This window comes from Pinus tabuliformis, chromosome Q (genome assembly GCF_031772625.1).
Source record: "Pinus tabuliformis cultivar Carrire ecotype Pingquan chromosome Q, CPIR1, whole genome shotgun sequence".
NCBI lineage: Eukaryota > Viridiplantae > Streptophyta > Pinopsida > Pinales > Pinaceae > Pinus > Pinus tabuliformis.
The window spans coordinates 1122549794-1122573536 of record NC_142296.1 but is presented as its reverse complement, the minus strand read 5'-3'; the positions used below and the strand labels follow the sequence as shown (position 1 = coordinate 1122573536).

General features: G+C 35.4%; 1 protein-coding gene and 1 long non-coding RNA gene across 3 annotated transcripts in view; both read right to left on the bottom strand.

The window, feature by feature from the left end:
* The window catches only part of LOC149223466 (uncharacterized), a 132295-nt gene extending 127744 nt beyond the window's left edge, over window positions 1-4551 (bottom strand). For both annotated transcript variants that reach the window (XR_016249468.1, XR_016249467.1), the window contains exon 1: window positions 4280-4551. This is a non-coding gene — a long non-coding RNA (uncharacterized LOC149223466). The remainder of the gene's footprint in view (window positions 1-4279) is intronic.
* On the bottom strand, window positions 3169-4285 carry LPPBETA (Phosphatidic acid phosphatase (PAP2) family protein). The gene has a single exon (XM_089385842.1). The coding sequence runs from the start codon at window positions 4228-4230 to the stop codon at window positions 3490-3492; it is 741 nt and encodes a 246-aa protein (XP_089241968.1). The 5' UTR covers window positions 4231-4285; the 3' UTR covers window positions 3169-3489.
* Window positions 4552-23743: the final 19192 nt, after the last annotated feature.

The following is a 23743-nucleotide window of genomic DNA, read 5'->3' as shown; positions in this document are numbered from 1 at the left end:
TATGAACCTCGGGTTGATGAAGTAAAGTTGGTAGCCCTAGGAGTTGCAGCATTCTTGCTGCAATACTGGTGCTCATCACTTTTTGGCATCGTTGTCAGGGAGGTGTCTGAGTAGATGTGATTTCTGCTTTCTTTCTTCCATTTCTTATCTCTTTCATTCTGCTATTAGTTTCATTTTTGCAAGATATTTGTAAGTTGGTTTGCTTTCCTTTCCATTCTGCAAGTGATTTCATTCAGCAGTTAGTTTCAATTCAGTTGTCTTTTCTATTTTGCAATTAGTCTTAAAGCTTGGAAAAAAACAAAACAAAACACTTCTTTCATGCCTTGTAGGAATAGGGATAACTTAGGGAAATTTCTACCAAATACCCCCACCACTTCAAACAGCCAACCTTCCCTCTTCTTCAGTGGTTGTGAATTAGAGGACCCCTTAGGCAAGCAACCAGAGATTTTTGAAGAGCCTATAGGGGAAGAAGAAGAACCCATTCCAACTGACCTAATGGCTGAAAATAGAAATGAAAGGGGAGATAGAGAAAGAATTGAGGGTGCTTTTCCCATCAGAGAAACCCTAGTGGTCTATCACCTAGCTCAATAGTGACAAAAGAGTGGACCCATTGCATCTATTTGTGTATACAGCACTGTCACCTCCAAGTTTGTACGAACCCTGGGTTGATGAAGTAAAGTTGGTAGCCCCAGGAGTTGCAGCATTCTTGCTGCAATACTGGTGCTCATCACAATCAGAGCCCAGATTTGCCTATGGGGTGAGGAAAATTGCTCACTAAATTTTTGCCAATATTTTTCTCTGTGGGATTGCTATATTGCGACATCCAGTTTTACTCAAAAAATTTCACTGCTGAATAATAATAAAACCCTCAGTTGCTGCATCGGTTTTCCCAAGTTGGGTTTTTCCGGGGACATTTGTCTAAAAATAACTGTGTTATTTTTTAATGTGTGTGTGCTAGTATTTTCTCAGTTTCTAGTGCTATTTTCTTCCGCAGTTTATTTGTGAAGGTTGCAACGTGAATTATTTGGTATTTTTCATAGCAGATAAATTGTTAAATTAAATTAACAATTAGAAAAATAATTTCCAAGTCGCTGCAATAGGATCTCAGATTTGAAATTTTCACAATCTTCAATGAGACCGAAGTTGGGGTTGCCACACACCCACCTATAGAGCAAATCGGATGGTTCAAGGCGCTCAATACTTATATCAAGCATGCAAGGACAACCAAGGAACTTGCCCAAACATGCACCACATGAACAAGGCACAAGAGGATTAGACACACTTCATTAGTCGAGGTATAAGGCACAAGAGGTCGAACACACTTCATTAGTTGAGGTCGTCTGGAGAAGACAAGTTCAGATAATGCGTGGGTTCGGGAAGGCACATGGTGAGACGATATGAATTTTGGAGATGACGTGCATGATGGGCACAACATGCCCATTGCATGATGGTTGGCGTAAGTCACAAGTCGCACAACATCAGCATGTCACCATAGAGTTGGGTCGATTCAACGAGAAAGATCACACGACAATCAACACAAAACATCGAGGTCAGTTGGTCGAGCAATAGTGCATGATGGAAAGTCGGCTCAACACATAACGCAAGCCACTGGATGAGCGAGTGCATTAGCATGGCATCGGCTTGGGTTTCCTAATTGAGCAACACGATAGACGGGTCAGTCCGAGTTGGAATGAGGGGACGCGACCGCCCATGAGGCAAGGGAGCACATGTAATAATAGACCACACAACGAGTGGGGGGAAGACAAGCAAGGAGGCAAGAGACAAGTTGCATGACAAGGTCAAGGAGTGGAAGCTCGCCGATAGCAAGGTGATACGAAGTCTATCACATACCAAAGGGAGGGTGTGCGCCAAAGCTCGCACAACTCAACTGAACAAAGGGGGGAGATGCACAATACACAGTTGTAGTGTGGTGTACACCACCCAAATCAAGTGGATTGGGTGTGTATGTCGAGGGTTCATATGACTTGTATTTTGGCATGGTCATGCTGACTATTGTAACATTGTATCTCTTGTATAGTAGTTGTTTTCCCAGGGTTGTAAACACTCATGAATGTTATGTATTCAAGTGTTAAGCCGAGGTGGGCCACCCAAACATAAAGCTACTTGTGTTCATTGTGATTGTGTTAGGCACTTTGTATTGGCATGGTAAATTGATTAAGTATAGAATTGTTACAAACAAGACGTAATCTAATAACAAGGAAAAAATTAGGCATAGTCCAAGCCAACTATAATCAGGCTGGTCACACCACTGAGTAAAAAAGTGTTGGTACTGCATACCCAGAGGTCGACAAAGCACATCTGTGTGGGTCTTATAGCATCATGAAAACTAGGCTGCTGAGGCAAGAGCTCAATGAAACTTTGCAGACATGTCTTTACGTTTATATCATATGCTATTTTTAAGTCTAGATGCAACCGGCCAGGTTGATACGAGTGATTTCTCTTTTAGGTTTAAACATACAGAAAAGACCTTAGGCCACACAATGTCATAGTTTGTTTGTTAACAACACTGTTAAGGAATTATACTGTTCAAGCTAAGTCTCTGACAGTTTTTATTATGGAAAAGTCCCAAGACTAAAACCGAACAAGTTGAATTACAGCTCCAGACTGACGTCACTCGGCTGGAGTCCTGTCAGTTGTATATCAATGTAATTTTTTCCCTGTGATATAAAAGCTATCCACTTATTTACAAAGGAAAAAAAAAGGTTCCTCTAATAATATTCTGAATAGGGTATTCGATTTATAGAAGCTATCTAACAGCATTAAATATGAGAGCTTGCAAAAAAAGGAAAATACAAGATTCCTAAAATAGAAGTACTGGTGACAAAAGTGCTTATAACTCTAATATACTTAGATTGTTAGTATTAGTTAACAAATGACAAAATTGAATAACAATATTTAGTCGAACCCCCTTTGATGAAAATGCATTCCACAAGATAACCAAAGAAACATGCTCCCGAAAGTTTGCATGTTCCAAATAGCTGGATACTAAGCCAAAAACAGAATGTATTATTTGTGAGCAGAACCAATTTTGACAACCTATCGGATTCGTGGATAATGTAAAGTCCCAGTACTTATCTAGAAGAGGCGTGTAATTACTAATAATACATGATTGTTACACGAAATTTGCTTGAACGCTGCAAAAAGAACTGGTTTTAATATACGTTTCCACCGTGACAATTAGCTGCTGAAAAGGGTAAGATCCATGGTTACTTTTTCCGTCCAACTTTACATATCTCTGCATATTTGCAGAAAGACTAAACGGCTTTAAAATTCGTCATGTATACATTCCAACTAATATAACATGAAGCCGGTTGATCCTAAATAAAATAAAATTGAGATCCGATTTCAATCTTACACAAGAAATTTACATTTAAACCACACGGCTCTGTTCGGATTTATGTCAAATAAATTCAAGTCAATGTGTACATTAGAACAATCAAATCCAAGCAGAAGAAAACGCCCAACAAATCAAATTCGTGTAATATTTAAGCCCTTACACAGAGAACCAACAAAAACAGGTAAATACGTTTCATGCCGGCAGGCATTACCTGCAATCCACAAGTAGGATTCTTCCGAAAATCTTTCGGAGACAAAGAACAGATTGTAGACAATAAACGCTTCCAACACACCTAATATTGCACCTGCTAAGACATCAAGCACGAAATGCCTACCAAGCAATATCCTTGAGGCCGAAGTTGCAATGGACCACATCATGATTATCACAATAGCAGCCTTGATAAGTCCGTCATCATCAAGCCGTAAATTTGGATCTACAACCACAGCCTGAGCAACCCCAGGGTTGAAGCCAAGTTGAACTCTAATCTCTTGCAAGATTGACAAACATAGCCAGAAAAATGAGCCAATAAAGCAAGCCCTAGAAGCATGGCCACTAGGGAATGACCAGTGATCAACAGAAAGCACCAAATACATGCCTTTATTGTATGCAGGCCTAGGCCTTTTAATTAAAGACTTGAGAATCCCTATGAAGATTAGATCAATAATGAGACCAATGAAGAAATTCAGACAAAACCATCTGAGCTTTGAGAATCCAGCAAGAGGAAGAGGGGTAAACAAGAGTGCGGCGGTGGCAGGGATCCAGAACCGTCCATCACCGGAAACTTCAAGAGTTGTCAGGATTGGCCTCGGTAATGCCATGCATTTTGTGTGAATGTACAGGGACGATCTTCTGTCTAATTCAATCAAATTCATATTCTCTGGAACTGAAGTGGGTGGACAGTAGTTAAGAAAAGTTACGTACCTTCGAAAAGCTACCTATTCCCGTAGTCCCTTTGGTCGTGGATTCGACCGGTTCAGTGGTACAGAAAACTCGTTGACGAGAGTTTTATAAATACGAAATGAGAGCAGCCACAGAATCACAGGGCTGGCGCTCTGATATCATGTGGCATAATTGATAGACATATGTTTACACGTTACAAATCCATTTTAGTATCGATGCCGTTTATAATTTCGTTGTTTAAATTTTTCTTTTTTCAAGGAGTTAGGTTAATGCAGGAGAGATATCGGCTCTGATTAAAAGTATTTTATTAGTGAGAGGCTACGAAGGATTAGATTAATGCAGGAGAGATATCAACTCTGTGGTTAAAAGTATTCTATTATTTAGAGGTTATGAGTCAATTTTTTTCAATATTTTCAACAATAGGATTTGTTAATGAGCCACAAGAAGTTGATTTGATTCGTTTGAGTGGATCGGTTGGAAACAATGTTTTCGTGGACTTAGTGGTCATTCATTTATGGATATTGTAAATAAAGTATTTATTAAATAATAATAATAAATGTTGATTAAATTTAATTGTTTAGAAAATTTTTGGCAAAATCACATAATCAATCTTTTGTCGACGCGTTTCGAACCAACCAGTGTGGTTCATTGTCAGGACAAGTGGAAAAACAGATCCAGCTTAGCCTGTTTAAATAGCTAGAGCAGAGACACCAACGGTTACCTGGCCACAGGTTGACTTAAGGAGCAAGGTCAGAATTAGTTAAAATAGGTAAGAAGAATTAAATATATCAATGATAAAATTATAATATAATAATAAATAAATCCAAAATAAATAATTATATATAAATTTAGTTAAACTAGGTGTGAGATAACTAAATAAATATATAATAATATAAATAAAGTAATAATGAAATATTTATTTATTAAATAATTATATAAATATATAAAATTATAATAATTTATATTTATTTATTAAGATAAATAAAAATCTATAAATAATTTATATTTATTTATTTATTAAATAAAAATAAATCTAAAAATATAAATATAATAGCAAAGGTAAATTATTTACTTAATTTATAAATATAAAATCATAAATAAATATATAAGTTAAGTTATATTAGGTGTGAGATAACTAAATAAATAGATAATTAAATAAAATAATAAATTATTTATTTATTAAATAAATATATAAATCAAAAATCGAAATTAAATAAATATATATAAATTTAGTTAAATTAGGAGTGAGATAACTAAATAAATAAATTATTTATTTATTAATTAAATATATAAAAATATAAAGAATATAATAATTTATATTTATTTATTTAAATAAATAAAAATATAACTAATAATAATATATTTTATATTTATTTATTTATTAAATAAAAATAAATATAAATTTAATAAATATAAAAAATCATATATAACCCAAAGATCCTGGTCAAACCCCTAAAAAGTTAATTAATATTTCTCGAACTAGGTAAATAAGGCATTCGTTTGTTAATTAGAAAGAGATAAATTATTATTATTCTTTAATTATTAAGAGAATTCATAGTCTAATATTAATATTTTAACTCTAATGGTTGTTAATAAAATATCTATATTAATTAATCTATATTTAATAATACAAGTAAAGGTAATCAACTGTTTTTAGAATATAGTTCCTAGGTAATTGAGTAATAATTATTCAATTGTCCTGGGTAAGTTAGATTTTCACTATTATGTTTTTTAGATTATATCATATTTAGTATTTAAATATAATGGTCCATTAAGATAATAATAATATATGTTTATTAATAATCTATAACTAATTTATAATCCCAAACAGATTGATAAACCAATATTATTCCTAGAATATAGTCATATTAGGTAAATACCATAGTATATAGGGCTGTTAAAGCCAAGTCTATTAATAATAGAATAACTAATACTATTGGTATATCCTAATTAATTCAATAAACCTAATTAAATAATTAATATTAGTTCAATATTTATTAATCCCAATAAATTATTAAAGGTAACTAAGACCATAGGTAATAATATTATTACTTATATTGACATAGTTATTAATATTGATAAATTAATGACATAGTTATTAATATTGATAAATTATGATATTAGTTATAGTAATAAACATTGACTTTATCAACCCTAAAAATTTGATAATTAATATTGATAAATTAATGACATAGTTATTAATATTGATAAATTATGATATTAGTTATAGTAATAAACATTGACTTTATCAACCCTAAAAATTTGATATTTATCGTGTAAGTAATAATATTATTACCTATGGTCTTAGTTACCTTTAATAATTTATTGGGATTAATAAATATTGAACTAATATTAATTATTTAATTAGGTTTATTGAATTAATTAGGATATACCAATAGTATTAGTTATTCTATTATTAATAGACTTGGCTTTAACAGCCCTATATACTATGGTATTTACCTAATATGACTATATTCTAGGAATAATATTGGTTTATCAATCTGTTTGGGATTATAAATTAGTTATAGATTATTAATAAACATATATTATTATTATCTTAATGGACCATTATATTTAAATACTAAATATGATATAATCTAAAAAACATAATAGTGAAAATCTAACTTACCCAGGACAATTGAATAATTATTACTCAATTACCTAGGAACTATATTCTAAAAACAGTTGATTACCTTTACTTGTATTATTAAATATAGATTAATTAATATAGATATTTTATTAACAACAATTAGAGTTAAAATATTAATATTAGACTATGAATTCTCTTAATAATTAAAGAATAATAATAATTTATCTCTTTCTAATTAACAAACGAATGCCTTATTTACCTAGTTCGAGAAATATTAATTAACTTTTTAGGGGTTTGACCAGGATTTTTTTATATTTATTAAATTTATTAATTTATATTTATTTTTATTTAATAAATAAATAAATATAAAATATATTATTATTAGTTATATTTTTATTTATTTAAATAAATAAATATAAATTATTATATTCTTTATATTTTTATATATTTAATTAATAAATAAATAATTTATTTATTTAGTTATCTCACTCCTAATTTAACTAAATTTATATATATTTATTTAATTTCGATTTTTGATTTATATATTTATATATTTATTTAATAAATAAATAATTTATTATTTTATTTAATTATCTATTTATTTAGTTATCTCACACCTAATATAACTTAACTTATATATTTATTTATGTATGATTTTATATTTATAAATTAAGTAAATAATTTACCTTTGCTATTATATTTATATTTTTAGATTTATTTTTATTTAATAAATAAATAAATATAAATTATTTATAGATTTTTATTTATCTTAATAAATAAATATAAATTATTATAATTTTATATATTTATATAATTATTTAATAAATAAATATTTCATTATATATTTATTTAGTTATCTCACACCTAGTTTAACTAAATTTATATATAATTATTTATTTTGGATTTATTTATTATTATATTATAATTTTATCATTGATATATTTAATTCTTCTTACCTATTTTAACTAATTCTGACCTTGCTCCTTAAGTCAACCTGTGGCCAGGTAACCGTTGGTGTCTCTGCTCTAGCTATTTAAACAGGCTAAGCTGGATCTGTTTTTCAACTTGTCCTGACGATGAACCACACTGGTTGGTTCGAAACGCGTCGACAAAAGATTGATTATGTGATTTTGCCGAAGATTTTCTAAACAATATTATGGATCACAGAAGTCTAAACTCCTTAATAAATTTAATTGGTTAATATATATATATTAAATTTAATTGGTTAATATATATTATAGAAAAAATCATAACATTATATTTAGTAGGATAAAGTTATATTATGTAGATGTATTTTTTATTTTATTAAGTATGAAAAAGTTATATTATGTAGATGCATTTTTGTATTTTTAAATTTTGTTTAGAGAGACAATTTCTAAAAAGTAACTTCTTACTAGCCAATAATCAAAAAAAATATGAGAGGATAATTTAAAAAGTGTTAGAATATCCAAAAATATCATAAATATACATGTGAAACTACACTTGTGGCAGTAAAAAGTCCAACTAAGGGTATCATCACAAAAAAAGAACACAGTAAATAGATGTAACAGAGTTGATTATGTTACTATGCCAAGAGTCATCCTTCCATGAAAGGACAATTATAATATTCATGTGATTCTTCTCTTAGGTGTTTTGTGATCTTCCAAATGCCCATATTTTGCTCAGTGCCTACCTTAGATAATGTATTTGGCACTGCGTTCCTTTCCCTATAGATATGACGATAAGAGATATGATCAAAAGATAGCTTTAGGTGAAGAATCTCCTCCAAAATAGGTCGTAGTGTATGATTGTGAAATCTTTGTGTTTCATTGAACCACTTTGTAACATTCATTGAATCCCCAAAGATCTATAAATTTCAATAGTCTTTTTCAATGGCAAACCCTGGGAGAAGTTTTAATGAGAGCATCTCTACATAATTATTTGTGCACCTTCCCAAACCAATATAAGATTTTAAGAAATGATGTTCATTAAGATACAAAACCATCCCACCACCACGAATGTTAGTATCACAAGATGCACCATCAAAGTAGGCCTAAGGAACTGAAAAAATTTATAGATTCTTTTGAGATTATCTGAGGGGCTTGAGAAGCATCTGAATAAAGAAGAAAGGATAAAATAGCAAGAATTTGGGTTGCCACTCGATCAGGGGACGAGACTTGTTCCTGAAAAATTGCCCTATTTCTAGCCAGCCATACTCCCCAATAGATGACAGGGGGGATGTTTTTTAGAGCGTCATCTTTTAACGTGTCCCACTAAGACTTCCAAGCATCATGAAAGGAAATATCATGCCAGGCTAAACCACACGCCAAATTGTTCTTTATGATTGACCAAATACCAAAGTGAGGGGACAGGACATAAACAAGTGCGCCACTGACCCCTTAGCATTCTTACAAAGAATAAACTAGACGGGCCCTTCTTTTTGCCTCTTTTGGAGATTGTCCCAAGTTGGAATTTTATTTTCAATTACACCAAAGGAAATCCAAAGCCTTAGCAGGACAACTCAACTTCCAAATCTTTTTCCACCACTAAACAGGATCCAATTGTCTTTTGACATAGATTTTATATAACTGTCTTTAAAGTATACTACCCATCTAGAGAATGAATGCAACAGAGCGAATCTTCTTTGTCTCTAACTCTAACGTGTGAGGCATTAAGATTAGTTGTGTAGTTTTGCCAGGTGACAATATATTCCTACGGAAGATTTAGTTGATAAGCATCCATCCAACCTTGAGCCCAATGGATGAGCGAGTATCATCGACAATCTGATTCAAGTAAATATTTGCATTCTCATTTAGAAAAGTGACAAGGTTGTGAGGGAGATAAAAAATTTCCCCACGACCAGCCCAAGGGTCAATGCCAACTCTCATCTTACATTTGTTTCCAACCTTCCAAGCTAGACCACCTTCCACCGTAAAGAAGGATGATATAACCGCCTTCTATATGACTGATACATTAGCTTTCTTTTTATTAGGAAATTTAACCGAGTCATCAACAGACAATGGAAAAATGTATTTCTTGTAAACCATCGAGGTCCAAAGACTATTGCTAGTCAATAACCTCCAACCAACCTTGGTTGTTAATGCTTTTACAAATAATGGCTAGTCTTTCATTCCCCCAACATCCCATGCATTAGCCACAACTATCTTGTCCCATCTCACCTAAAGGAGATTGAACTCTTCCTTGGAGCCAACCCAAAGAAACTAACTACATAGCTTCCAAATAGGTTATATTATGCCTTTAGGGTTCCATGATAAGGATATCCAATAAACTGGGATGGCCTCCAGCAACAACTTTATCAGAACCAGTATACGAGCCATGGACAGCCACCTGAAGCTCCATGACTTTAATATCTTCTCGTTTTTTGCCAACAACCACAACCAATCTTCTCATTTGGTTTGAGGTGAAAACCAAGATACTTCAAACCTTCTTCATAAGTTTTCATGTAACACCCTCCTCCCACACTTACCCAAGTTCACCGGTCCACCGGGATAAATATGTGATGAAGAGTTACTATGGGGTTACACAACCTCCTAGGTACAGTTAAGGAAGTGGAATCAACAAATCGAAACTTTACTAACCTTCCTCAAGAGCTATAGGACCCCCAGGAGCTAATCAACCACTCCAGGTGCCCAGACCCTAAGCTAGACTGCTTTTTCACTAACTTGGACTCCCATTTGCTTACATAACAAGGCAATCCAGTGACTATAAGCCTCAAGTTGCATGGATAACCCTGCCTCCCAGCGACTAGAGTCTAAATTACCTAGTTTTGTACATGTGACCCCGAGATCTAAGCCATTTTTTAGAGTTAGGATCCATACCTTTCTCGAGAACTTGATAGAACTTTCTAGTATGACGAATGGCACAAGGACAAAGCCATTGATGCAATACTTAGACAAGAACTTGACCTATCATCAAGAAGTTATAATGCCCTCTCATAATAGCTACAATAACATCTATTAGGTCATGCATTCAATAACCAATCATTTACCAATCAAAACATGATAAGAGCCATAACTAAAATTTGTCGTAAAACCATCCTTATAACCAGAATAATAACAATGATAGAACAACCATCAAAACCATATCATAACAAGTACATTTACTCATGAAATACAAGAGGAAAAAGCTCTTATTAACATATGAAAATGCCAACCAACTCAAGGACTTCCACGTACCACCCGACTATAGATTAGGCTGAACCAAATCTTTCTTTCAGCCAATCACCCCCGTGCCATATTCCAAGCATGAATGTGGGACTCACAACAAAACAAACAGGGCTTCCTTAGGCTTTACCGCAATCCTGCCAAAACCAATCAAGGGACTATTAGGCCCAAAACCCTCACCTATAAAATCGGGCTTTACTGCAATCCCACCATTACCCGTCAAGGTATTCCTAGGCCCAAACAAAAACATACAATACCAAGCTTTACCGCAATCTCGCCAAAACCGGTAAAGGATCACTAGGCCTTAAACAAGCTTGGATGCCTCCGTAATTTTTCACCAATACCTTGAGGAATTTGTCTGTCTCCATCCTCAAGCTTTACCACAATCTCACCATTATTGGTCAAGGGATTCCTAGGTCATTGAGAAATTTTCCTGAGACCACTTCACCCAGTTCCAAAACCATCCGCCAATCCAAAGCTCAACCAAGTAAAAGAACCCCATCACACCATGGCTATCCAGAAATGGCAAGGGAAAGTTCAAACCATCATCACACCTGGCAAAACCCATGCCAATGATAGCAAGAGAACCAAATACACACATGCATGTACCACTCATGTCCAAACTAGTAAGGAAATCATACATGCAACTCAATACCTACAAGTAATCCCACTATAGGTGCTTGATCCAACGCTTCCTTTCTTGACCCTTACTTCCCTTTGCTTTCTTGTCCTTCCTTTGCCTTCCTTTCTCCAATTCTAGAGTGCTCCAATAATTATCCTAGTGTTCAAGAGTATGAGAGAGAAAAAATAGAGAGAGAGCTCCAAGCTAAAACTAACAATTGGTTGTGAACTTATCCTCATAAGCCTTTCAATCATTGAGGCCTCCATTTTCTTCAATTTCTTCTATTTTTCCTTCATTTTCCTCCTCACATGCAACCTGTGACCTTTCGGAGAAAAGGAAGGTGAAAGTTGGTAGGCAACTGGTCCAATCCTCTAAAGAATATTGAAAGTCCCACAATATTGAGGTTCCAACATGGCACATGACCCAATCCTCAAGGAGCTCTTCTTAGACTTGATGCACAAGTACACATGTTCTCCAACCTAAAACTCCTTAAGCACCTTGTGCTAATCTTCATAACTCTTTTGTCTATTGTGTGCTACCTTTAGGTTCGTCTTTATAACCTGCATTTCATGTTCCATCTCCACCAACATGCTTGATCCTATATGTACCATGTTCATTGGATCACTCCAGCTGATGGGAATATTACAATTCCACCCATAAAGTGCCTCAAACAAACTCATCTTCAAAGATTCTTGATTCCCATTATTGTAAGCAAACTTTATCAGTGGAAGGTACTCTTCCCTCTTTTGATGTTGATGCATGACGTACATCCTCAACATGTCCTCCAAAATCTTGTTGACCCTCTGTATCTGTCCATTTGTCTATGGATGATAAGTTGTAATGAAGGTAAACTCTATCCCCAAACCTACAAATAACTCTTTGCAAAACTTGGAAGTGAACTTGGCATCTCTGTCTAACATAATCTTCCTAGGAATTCCATGTAACCTCACTATCTCCCTCATGAAGACTTGTGCTACCTCACTAACGGAATTAGTAGACTTAACCGTTATGAAGTGAGCTACCTTTGTCAATCTATCAACCATAACCATGATAGAATCATGTTGTTTATATGTCTTCGGCAAACCTATAATGAAATCCATGGAAATGACCTCCCATTTCCATTTTGGAATCAAGATTGGTTGTAGTAAATCACCTGGATGCTTACACTCTACTTTTACTTGTTAACAATCCAAGCATCTTGCAACAAACTATGCCACCTCTTTCTTCATATTCGGCCAATGGTAGAAATTTTTAACCAATATCAAAGTCTTTTGATATCACAGGTGACCTGAATATGACTTAACATGAAATTCCCTCAAGATAAGCTTCTTGAGCTCACCGTTGTTCGTCACATAGATCATGTCCCTAAATTTGACCAAACCATCTGTTGTGAGATGATAATCCACATCCTGTTCAAACGTACCTTGTTGCTATAACCTATTCCTAAGCTCCATGTACCTGTCATCCTGTTGTCCTACTAGTAAAATCCGATCTTGTAAATTTATCCCATAAGAACTCATAGTTGTTATATGATTTACCTGTACTTTTTTGCTAAGAGAATTTGCAACCATGTTCTCCTTACCCTTGATGTACCTGATCTCCAATTCAAACTCACTGAGTGTGGCCAACCATCTAGCTTTCCTGGTATTCATATTAGGTTGGTCAAACAAATACCTCAACCCACTATGATCACTCATCAACACAAACCCCCTGCCAATAAGATGGTGCCTCCACATCTTTAATGCATGAATGATCACTACCAACTCAAGACCATGCATCACATAGTTCTTCTTGTGCTCATTATGTTTCTGTGACTCATAACATACCACCTATCCCTCCTACATTAGGACTCAGCCAAGTCCTCTATTGCAAGCATTTTTACACACCACAAACTCTTTGTCTGGATCTACAATCTTTAGAACTGGAGAATTTTTCAACAATTGCTTCAATTGCTCAAACTTGTTGCATATTCCTGTGTCCATTCGAATTTCTTTCCTTTCCTCTACAACAATGTAATAGGATAGGAAATCAGTGGGAAGTTCCTAATGAACCTCCTGTAGTAACCTGTTAACCCCACGAATGATCTAAACTCATCCACATTTCTAGGAGTTTCCTATTCTATGATAGCTCTGATCTTTTCTGCGTCCATTGTTATGCCTTCCTTGGAAACAACATCTCCCAAGTAATGTACCTTTGTCTGAAAGAAACTACATTTACTAAGCTTGGCATACAAATAATGTTCTCTTAGCAATCTCAATACTCTTGCTAAGTGTTCGGCATGCTATTCCTCATTCTTAGAATATATCAATATATCATCAATTAATACAATCACAAAATTGTCTAGATAAGGATGCAACACACTATTCATCAAGCACATGAAAGTAGCTGGAGCATTAGTCAAACCAAAAGGAACCACAACAAACTCATAATGCTCATACCTGGTTCGGAAAGCAGTCTTGTAGATGTCCTCTTCTTTGATGCGTACCTGATGATAACTTGATCTCAAATCAATCTTTAAGAACATCGTTGCTCCCTACAAATGATCAAACAAATCATCAATCCTCTACAATGGATACTTGTTCTTGATCATCATGTTGTTCAACTGCCTGTAATCAATACACAACCTGAGAGTACCATCCTTCTTCTTCACAAACAACACTAGTGCACCCCAAGGTGACACACTTGGCCTAATGTATCCCTTGTCAAGCATTTCCTTCAACTGCAACTTCAATTCCACTAACTCTGGGGTGCGCATCTTATAAGGTGCCTTTGATGCTAGTGTTTCCCCTGATATCAACGCAATAGAAAAGTCCACTTCCCTGTAAGGCGGAAACTCTTAAATCTTTGTGGGAAATATATCCTGAAAATGTTGCAAGACCAAATACTTCTTGAAGACTTTCGCATCCTCAACATCCTTACCTTTATCAATGGAAATATGTACTGCAAATAATACACACCCTTTCCTGTGATTATGCTTTGCCTACATAGTTGTACCATTCTAACTGATGTTGCATTCTTCTTATCCTGAAAGATTTTTTGTTCCCCGTTGTCATCCAAGCACTCAATAACCTTTTCATAAAAATCCACCTTAGTCCTGTGAAGATACAACCAATCCATACCCAATAGCATATTGTATGATCCCAACGAAAGTACATTCAGATGCACTGATGTAGGCATACCATTCAACTCAAATGCACAAGCTCTTACCCAATGATGAACTCTCTTCTTAGTACCTATAGCCAACTACACTAACCAAGACTTTGCATGCACTTCTTTTCTCAAACCACACTTATCCACCAGGTTAGGGTTAACATAACTATAATTAGATCCAGGGTCAATCAAAATAGAAACAACTTGATCACAAAGCTTATCGTCCATCTCAATAATAGATGTTTGGTCATCCGTTTGCTTGTTATCCAATGTTGCATAGATCCAAGGAATGATCTGCCCAACATCCCCAATTGTCTGTGCCTCCTGTGCACTGTAGATATGAGGCCTACCACCCTGATATGATGGGAAATCCTTCTTGAGATGCTCCTTGCCACATATCCAACACTACAATTGTCCCCTACCACTGCCTCTATTCTGTTGCTCTCCAGGTTGCGACCCATGTCCCTTCTCAACTGCATTAAACTTATTGTAAGGAACAACATTCTATTTCTCACCTACATCCTAAAGTCTTGTTTTCTTCGGTGGCCATTAATATTTAGTCTTGTCATCCCCTTTCCAACCTTGCTTAGATTCAGTCTTATGCTTTGATTGCTCATAATAGTGCTTCAACTTCCCAATTTCTTCTAGTGACCGAGGCTCATCATACTCAATCCGATCCTTAAATTCTAATGGAAATCCATTGACAAACCTATGAACTTTGGCTTTCTCATCCTTAAGATACAATACATACCTTAGTAACTCTAGGAACTTAGTCGTCTACTCCTCATTTTTCATTGATCCCATATTTAGTTCATAGAATTCCTTGGATTTACTGTCATAGTACCTCTCTGATAAGTACTTCTTCTTGAAAAGTCTCATGAATTCATGCCAACTCAACTCCTATGTCCTGATGTATCTGAACCACTTCACATATTCCCACCAAATGTCTGCTTTCCCTTTGAGACTGAAAATAACTATCCTGGCTTTCATGTTTTTTGAGTAATCATGCAACTCAAAGAACTTCTTCATTCCAAGCAACCATGCCTTTACATCTTCTGACTTCTTCAATTTTCCATCAAATGTAGGTGGCTTGTCTTTCTTGAACTCATCCAACAAATAATCCCTGCCACTCCTGCTGTAAGGATGATAGAAATGATGACCATGATACTTATCTGAACCATAACTAGAATATAACCCATGTCCACTGCCTCTCCTATCAAGTGTATCCAAGATTTTTCCATCCCTAACGATGTCATCCCTATCTTACTAGTGAACACCATGAGACCTGCTACCATATGCCCCATTAGTCCTCTCCTCATGTCCATAACTGATCTGTGGTTGTCCATGTCTCTGCAAGTTCCACAAGCTCTGAAGGATGACTACATGGACCTCTGCTTGTTTCTCTTGTGTCCTGGAAAGTCTCTCTTATGACTGGATGTTTATGTCATTATCTGCTTTGCAACTTCTGATCTCTGCCTTTAAACTTCTCAATGTGTCTATTATGTCCAAAGAGTACTCATTTCTTGGCTACTCATCTAATCTATAAGGGGAGTCTCATGAACTGTAATCCACCATTTTGCTAATCATCTTTGATCTTCTTCTCCTGCAAACATATTATGTTAGATAAACCAAAATATAAACATACTCAACATACCTCAGTGAAGTTCAGGGGAGGCTATCTCATCTGCAAAATCAATCCAAATTATCACGATACATGTATAATCATAATCACATCAAAATACCGACCTCATGCATGACAATACCACTGCATACCATAATCTCATCCACGAAAACCATGAATATAACAATGCATGCATAACAAACATATAGACATTGACATGCATAACAAATACATATACAACCAACATGCATGCAGGACAAACACATTTCACCCATCTAGTCCAAGTGTTGAACCTGGGAGCTCTAATACCACTTTGTAACACCCTCCTCCCACACTTATCCAAGTTCACTGGTCCACTGGGGTAAATATGTGACGAGGAGTTACTATGGGGTGACTCAACTTCTTAGGTACAATTAAGGAAGTGGAATCAACAAACTGAAACTTTAATGACCTTCCTCAGGAGCTACATGACCCCTAGGAGCTAAACAACCACTCTAGGTGCCCAGACCCTCAGCTATACTGCTTTTTCACTGACTTGGACTCCTAGTCGCTTGCATAACAAGGCAATCCAATTACTGTAAGCCTCTAGTCGCATGGATAACCCTGCCTCCCAGTGACTGTAGTCTAAATTACCTTTCTCTATGCATGCGACCCTGATATATAAACCATTTTTTTAGGGCTAGGATCCATACCTATGCCCAAAACTTGATAAAACTTTCTAGAATGATGAATGACACAAGGACAAAGCCATTGATGCAAAACTTAGATAAGAACTTGACCTAACAAGGTCTAACCATGATAGGCATTCCATCAAACACATACTGAACATGAGATCTACAGGTCTTAAATACATATCTAAACATAACGGTCTCATAGTTATCTAAAAATCATCAAGAAGGTCTAATTCCCTCTCATAATAGCTGCAATAACATCTATTATGTCATGCATTCAATAACCAATCAAAACATGATAAGAGCCATAACTAGAATCTGTTATAAAACCATGCTTATAACCAACATATAACCAGAATAAAAATAATGATAGAACAACTATCAAAACCACATCGTAACAAGTACATTTACTCATGCAATACAAGAGGAAAAGAGCTCTTATTAACTTATACAAAATTCAACCAAGTCAAGGATTTCCACCGACCTTAGATTGGGCTAAACCAAATATTTCTTTCAACTAATCACCCACATTCCATATTCCAAGCATGAACGTGGGACTCACAACAAAACAACTAGGGCTTCCTCAGAATTTACCGCAATCCTGCCAAAACCGGTCAAGGGACTCCTAGGCTTGAAACCCTCACCTATACAACTAGGGTTTATTGCAATCGCACCATTACCGGTCAAGGGATTCCTAGGTACAAACAAAACACACATTACTAGGCTTTACTGTAATCCTGCCAAAATCGGTCAAGGGATCACTAGGCCCTAAACAAGCTTGGATGCCTCTGGATTTTTTCACCAATACCTTAAGGAATTTTCCCATCTCCACCCTCAGGCTTTACCGCAATACCGCCATTACTGGTCAAGGGATTCCTAGGCCCTTGGGAATTTTCCTGACATCACCTCATCTGATTCCAAAACCATCCAACAATCCAAAGCTCGAACAAGTAAAAGAACCCCATCACACCATGGCTATCATGGTAAGGCATAGTTGAAACCACTGTCACACCTGGCAAAACCCATGCCAATGACAACAAGAGAACCAAATACACACATGCATGTGCAATGCATATCCAAATTAGCAAGGAAATCATACATGCAACTCGATACCTTCAAGTAATCCCACTTTAGCCGCTTGATCCAGCTCTTCCTTGCTTGACCCTTGCTTCCCTTTGCTTTCTTGTCTTTCCTTTGCCTTCCTTTCTCCAATGCTAGAGTGTTCCAAGAATTCCCTAAGTGTGCAAGAGTACGAGAGAGAAAAAATAAAGAGATTTCTCCAAGCTAAAACTGACAAAAGGTTGTGAATTGATCCTCAAAAGCCTTTTTATCATCGACGCCTCTATTTTCTTCAATTTCCTCTATTTTTCCTTCATTTTCCTCCCCACACGCAACCTTTCACCTTCCTTTTCTCCTATTTTCCATTGTTTTCTCAAATAAATGCCTATTTGCCTTTTCAATGCCTTTTCCAATTTCCTTAGTCATAATAAATCAAATGAACACCTACTAGGATGTTTTGCCCAACATTAAGCTTGGAATACATGTCCCATGACCATGGTCTTATTTTGCCTTTATAACTTTATTACATGTATTTTTAATGGGGTTGTTACATTTCATTTGAAAGGGAAAATGATCCTGCATTTTGTGAACTTCCCCACAAGATAAAGCTAAATAAGATAGAGCGGACTTTGTCACATTGATTTGCATACTTGTAGCCTTTTGAAATAAGGACAAATCTTCTTTAATGGTTGTAAAATCCTATCTAGATCCATTTTTTGAATAAAAGTATGTCATTGATAAATAACAAATGAGTTGAAAATAATAGATTTGAGGCTTTTGCAATCTGCATTTTGTGTGATGATGTCTTCCGGAGTCAATGATGAACCACAGAGTTTCTAAGAGAGCATCTGTTGTATTACCAAGCTTAGCAAATGTAGTTTCTTTTAGACAGAGGTACATTACTTGGGGCATGTTGTCTCCATGGAATGCATAACAATGGATATGGAAAAGATAAAATCCATTATGGAATGGGCATCTCCTAGGAATGTGGATGAGGTTAGATCATTCATGGGGTTGGAAAGTTATTGTAAGAGGTTCATCAGGAACTTCTCACAAATTGCTTATCCTATTACATCATTGCAAAGGAAAGGTAAGAAATTTGAATGGACAGAAGAATATGCAACAATTTTTTAGAAGCTGAAGCAAGTTCTTACAAATGCTCTAGTTCTAAAGATCACAAATGCAGACAAAGAGTTCGTGGTGTGTACATATGCTTACAAGAGAGGAATTTGTGGAGTCTCGATGCAGGAAGGACAAGAAGTATGCTATGAATCAAAGAAACTGAATGAGCATGAGCAGAATTATGTTACACATAATATTGAGTTGGTAGTGATCATCCATGCTTTTAATATGTGGAGGCACTATCTTCTTGGCAGGAGGTTTGTATTGATGAGTAATCACAGTGGATTGATATACTTGTTTAACCAACCGAATTTGAATGCTAGATAAGCTAGATGGTTGGCCACGATCAGTGAGTTTGACTTTGAGATCAGGTACATTTAAAGGAAAGAGAACGACATTGCAGATGCTCTTACCATAAGAGTGCAGGTGAATCATATAGAAGCTATGAGTTCATACGGGACAGATCTACATGATCATATCTTACAGGAAGGACAACATGATGACAGGTGTATGGATCTTAAGCACAAGTTACAACAAGATACAGGTGATCAGGATGTGGATTATTTTCTCACAGTGGATGGTTTGGTCAGATTTAGGGACAGGATCTATTTGTCTGACAATACTGAGCTGAATAAGCTTATCTTGAGGGAATTTCATGCTAAGTCGTATTCAGGTCACCCAAGATATCATAAGACACTGACAACAATGAAGAAGTTCTATCATTGACCGAATTTGAAGAGGGAAGTGGCATAGTTTGTGGCTAGATGCTTTGTTTGTCAACAAGTAAAAGCAGAGTGTAATCATCCAGGTGGTTTACTACAACTGATTTTGATTCCAGAGTGGAAATGGGAGGTCATTTCCATGGATTTCATTACAAGTTTACTGAGGACATCTAGACAACATGATTCTATTATGGTTGTGACTGAAAGGTTGACTAAGGTAACACACTTCATCCTAGTGAAGTCTACTTATTCAGCTAATGATGTAGCACAGGTCTTCATCAAAGATATAGTGAGGTTGCATGGTGTTCCAAAGAAGATTGTGTCAGATAGGGATGCTAAGTTGACTTCCAAGTTTTGGAAGGAGTTATTTGTAGGTTTGGGTACAAAGTTGACCTTCAACACAACTTATCACCCATAGATAGATGGAGAGATAGAGAGGGTCAACATGATTCTGGAGGACATGTTGAGAATGTATGTTATGCATCAACAATGAAAGTGGGAAGAGTATCTTCCAATAGTGGAGTTTTGGTACAACAATGGTTATCAGGAGCCATTGAGGATGACTCTGTTTGAGGAATTCTATGGGCGGAGTTGTAATACTCCTATTAGTTGGAGTGATCTAGTGAACAAGGTGTTGATAGTACCAGAGATGTTGGCAAAAGTGTAACAGGAAATGTAGGTTATCAAGAAGAATCTAAAGGCAGCACAGGACATGTAGAAAAGTTATGCAGATCAACACAGGGCATTTAAGGAGTTTTAATTTGGGGAATAGGTGTATTTGTGCATCAAGCCCCAGAAGAGCTCCTTGAGGATTGATTCATGTGCGAAGCTAGCATCTCGGTATTGCGGGCCTTTCAAGATCCTTGAGAGGATTGGACCAGTGGCCTACAAACTTGCACTACCTCGGATAGTGAAATTCCATGATGTTTTCCATTTGTCATTACTTAACAAGTATGCTAATTATGTTAATCATGTGATTGGATGGTCTATATTGCATGTGGAATCATAAGGAGAATTCCTGTAGAGAAAGACGCTCATGCTCTGGAACCGAGAAATCGTGCAGGTTAAAGTGCAGTGGAAGCACTTTGGGCCCAATGAAGCTACATGGGAGATGGTTGATCAAATGAAAGCTATGTATCCTTCATTATTTTCCAGTTGAGGCAAAGCAAATTCGGTATATGTATATATGTATATGGATGAAAATAACACAGTCAGTTGTGTTATAAAGCTCCAATAAGAGGTATGTGTGTCATGTTGGTTTTCTTTTTAGCAGGTTAATCATTGTAAATACTGCAATGAGCGTAAAGCTCCATGGGAAGTATGTTTTTCTTTTCAATGACCTTGCTAGTTGTAGGTGTCATTGAATACCAATGACAGTGTTCCCCTAAGGGGGAGGGGTTTGTAACAACCCTGGGTTAAAAATCCATGCAATAAAGTTAATAAAGGCAAAATAATAACCAAGGTCATGGGACACGTATTCCAAGCTAAATGTTGGGTAAAAACATATTGATGGGGATCACTTGTGATTAATTAATGGGTATGAAAATTGGCAAAGGAAATGGCAAAGGCTTTGGAAAGGAATGAGGCATTTATTGGCATTTTATTTATGAAAATAATGGAAAATAGGAGAAAAGGAAGGTGAAAGGTCACAAGGTGCATGTGAGGAGGAAAATGAAGGAAAAATAATGGAATTTGAAGAAAATAGAGGTCTCAATGATAAAAAGGCTTCTGAGGATCAGTTCATAGCTTTTGTCAGTTCAGTCTTTGACACTCGCATTCTATTCTCTCTCTCTCATACTCTTGGACACTTAGATTTTTCTTAAATCACTTTTGGAGCATTGTGGCATACTTTGGATTTGGAGCAAGAAGGCAAAGGAAGAGCAAGAAAGCGCAAGGGAACATCCTAACTACTTCTTGAAAATACAACTTTCCACCTAACTTCTTGATTTGGTACCACTTTATAACATACCCATCCACCCCTACACACTGTTGGGATAATGGGGTACTTTAGATTCCTCCTAACTTGATTAAATGTATGTTGATACCACTCTATAATATGCTTAGCTTTCTAGCTAGGCTAAAATACTTATCTTACAACTTTAATATCAGTTTCCTTATTGCCCTGATATCAATTTATTAATGCATTTAATATGAGAAGCAAGCTTATGCAAATAAAATAAATAATTCAATTAATAGTAACATCTTGAATACACATGCCAACCAAAAATTGCAATAAAATTCAATTAATAACATAAGTAACATTAAATTCATCGTAATTATAATAAACTAAGATAATTATCTTTTTGAAAATAAATCACTAATCAACTACAGAGGAAGGGAATTCCTCCCAACCATAGGTGATCTATATTTGATCAATATATTGTTTGTCATCCATATCAATGCTTTCATGGTCTAAAAATCAAAGAAATCAACTTACAAGAGTAGTTTTAGATGTGGGACCCAATTTGGTGAATTGGAGTCTGAAATCTTCTCATACAAATTTGAGGCCTTAAATGAAAATTACAAATTAAGTGTTGCACCCCTTGATGTTATTTTATACAAAAATACCTTTCCAATGCCCCAATAAAAAATTCAATCGAAGTTTGGATGCAAAATTTATGCCTCTCGAAAGTTGACCTATTGTGCTTGACCACCATAATTTGAGAGGATGCCACATTAACCCCATTTACTATTGGAAAATGGGCTAGCCATGTGGTGACTAAGAATAAGACTCTAGAAGATTAAAATTGTAACTCATGTTGATGGTTGAATGGGTTAAATTTAACTCCTTGTTGGCTATCGAGATGTGTTATAACTAGGAAACTAGGAGGAAAGGGGGTTCCACTCTATTCAAGTGCATTTTGTTTTATAGTAGAGAAGAGCAACTAAGTGTTAATAAAGGGAGAGTACAATGGAGGGAGTTTTTGGTTCTGTATAAACCTATGGGCCATAAGTGTTAGGAAACTCCATAGAGAGAGCCTTCTCCTAGGTATTTGCATCAGTTCCATTTCAACCAAAAAAGAGTAAAGCAACCTCTCCTTCTAGCTATTTTTTCTCCTAAAAGGGTTCCCATATGATATCTTGGTGTTCATGGTGTTTGGTGTGTGTTTTCGATTCATTGTTCATTTTCCACATTTTATCTATTGCATGCATAAGTAGAAAGAATAGTGAATAATAAATCCATAATCTAAGGAAAAAATAGGCATCATAGTATATAATTTAGATTTCAATCTATTCTTATCAGATTTGTTGTGACCAATTGTCTAGTATATTATCCACAAAAATTTATAGATCAATTGGTCCTATTTCACTTAATATTTCTATAATATGTCACCCCTTAGTTGAGGCTATGAGTCCACAAGGAAAAAATCTTCCTATGGTTGGCCTGAATCCTCTCACACAATCCCATTTCCCAATTATTATAGTTTGATAACTCTTAAAGCAATCCCAACCCACTATCTCTAGTTTCCCTTTAGCCTACACAACCCAGGGTAGTCCCTTGGGATATCCCACTTCCTTCCTAGGGTCCAACATAAAGTTCCCAAGAAATATATCAACTAAGAACTCTAGGGATTCTCAATTGTCTCTAAGTTTCCTCAATAATAATAATTCCTCATGCACATGGACATAACTTTTTCATGGTTTTCATAATATCTAAACACAATATTCCATATAGTCATAATATGGAAGCTTAGTCTCAAAAAATATTTCTATTAGAATGAATGGAAAAAGACACAACAATAATCAAAAGTCATGTATTATATT

Coding starts and splice junctions, on each gene's coding strand:
- LPPBETA (XM_089385842.1), bottom strand. CDS start 4,230: ATGAATTTGATTGAATTAGACAGAAGATCGTCCCTGTACATTCACACA.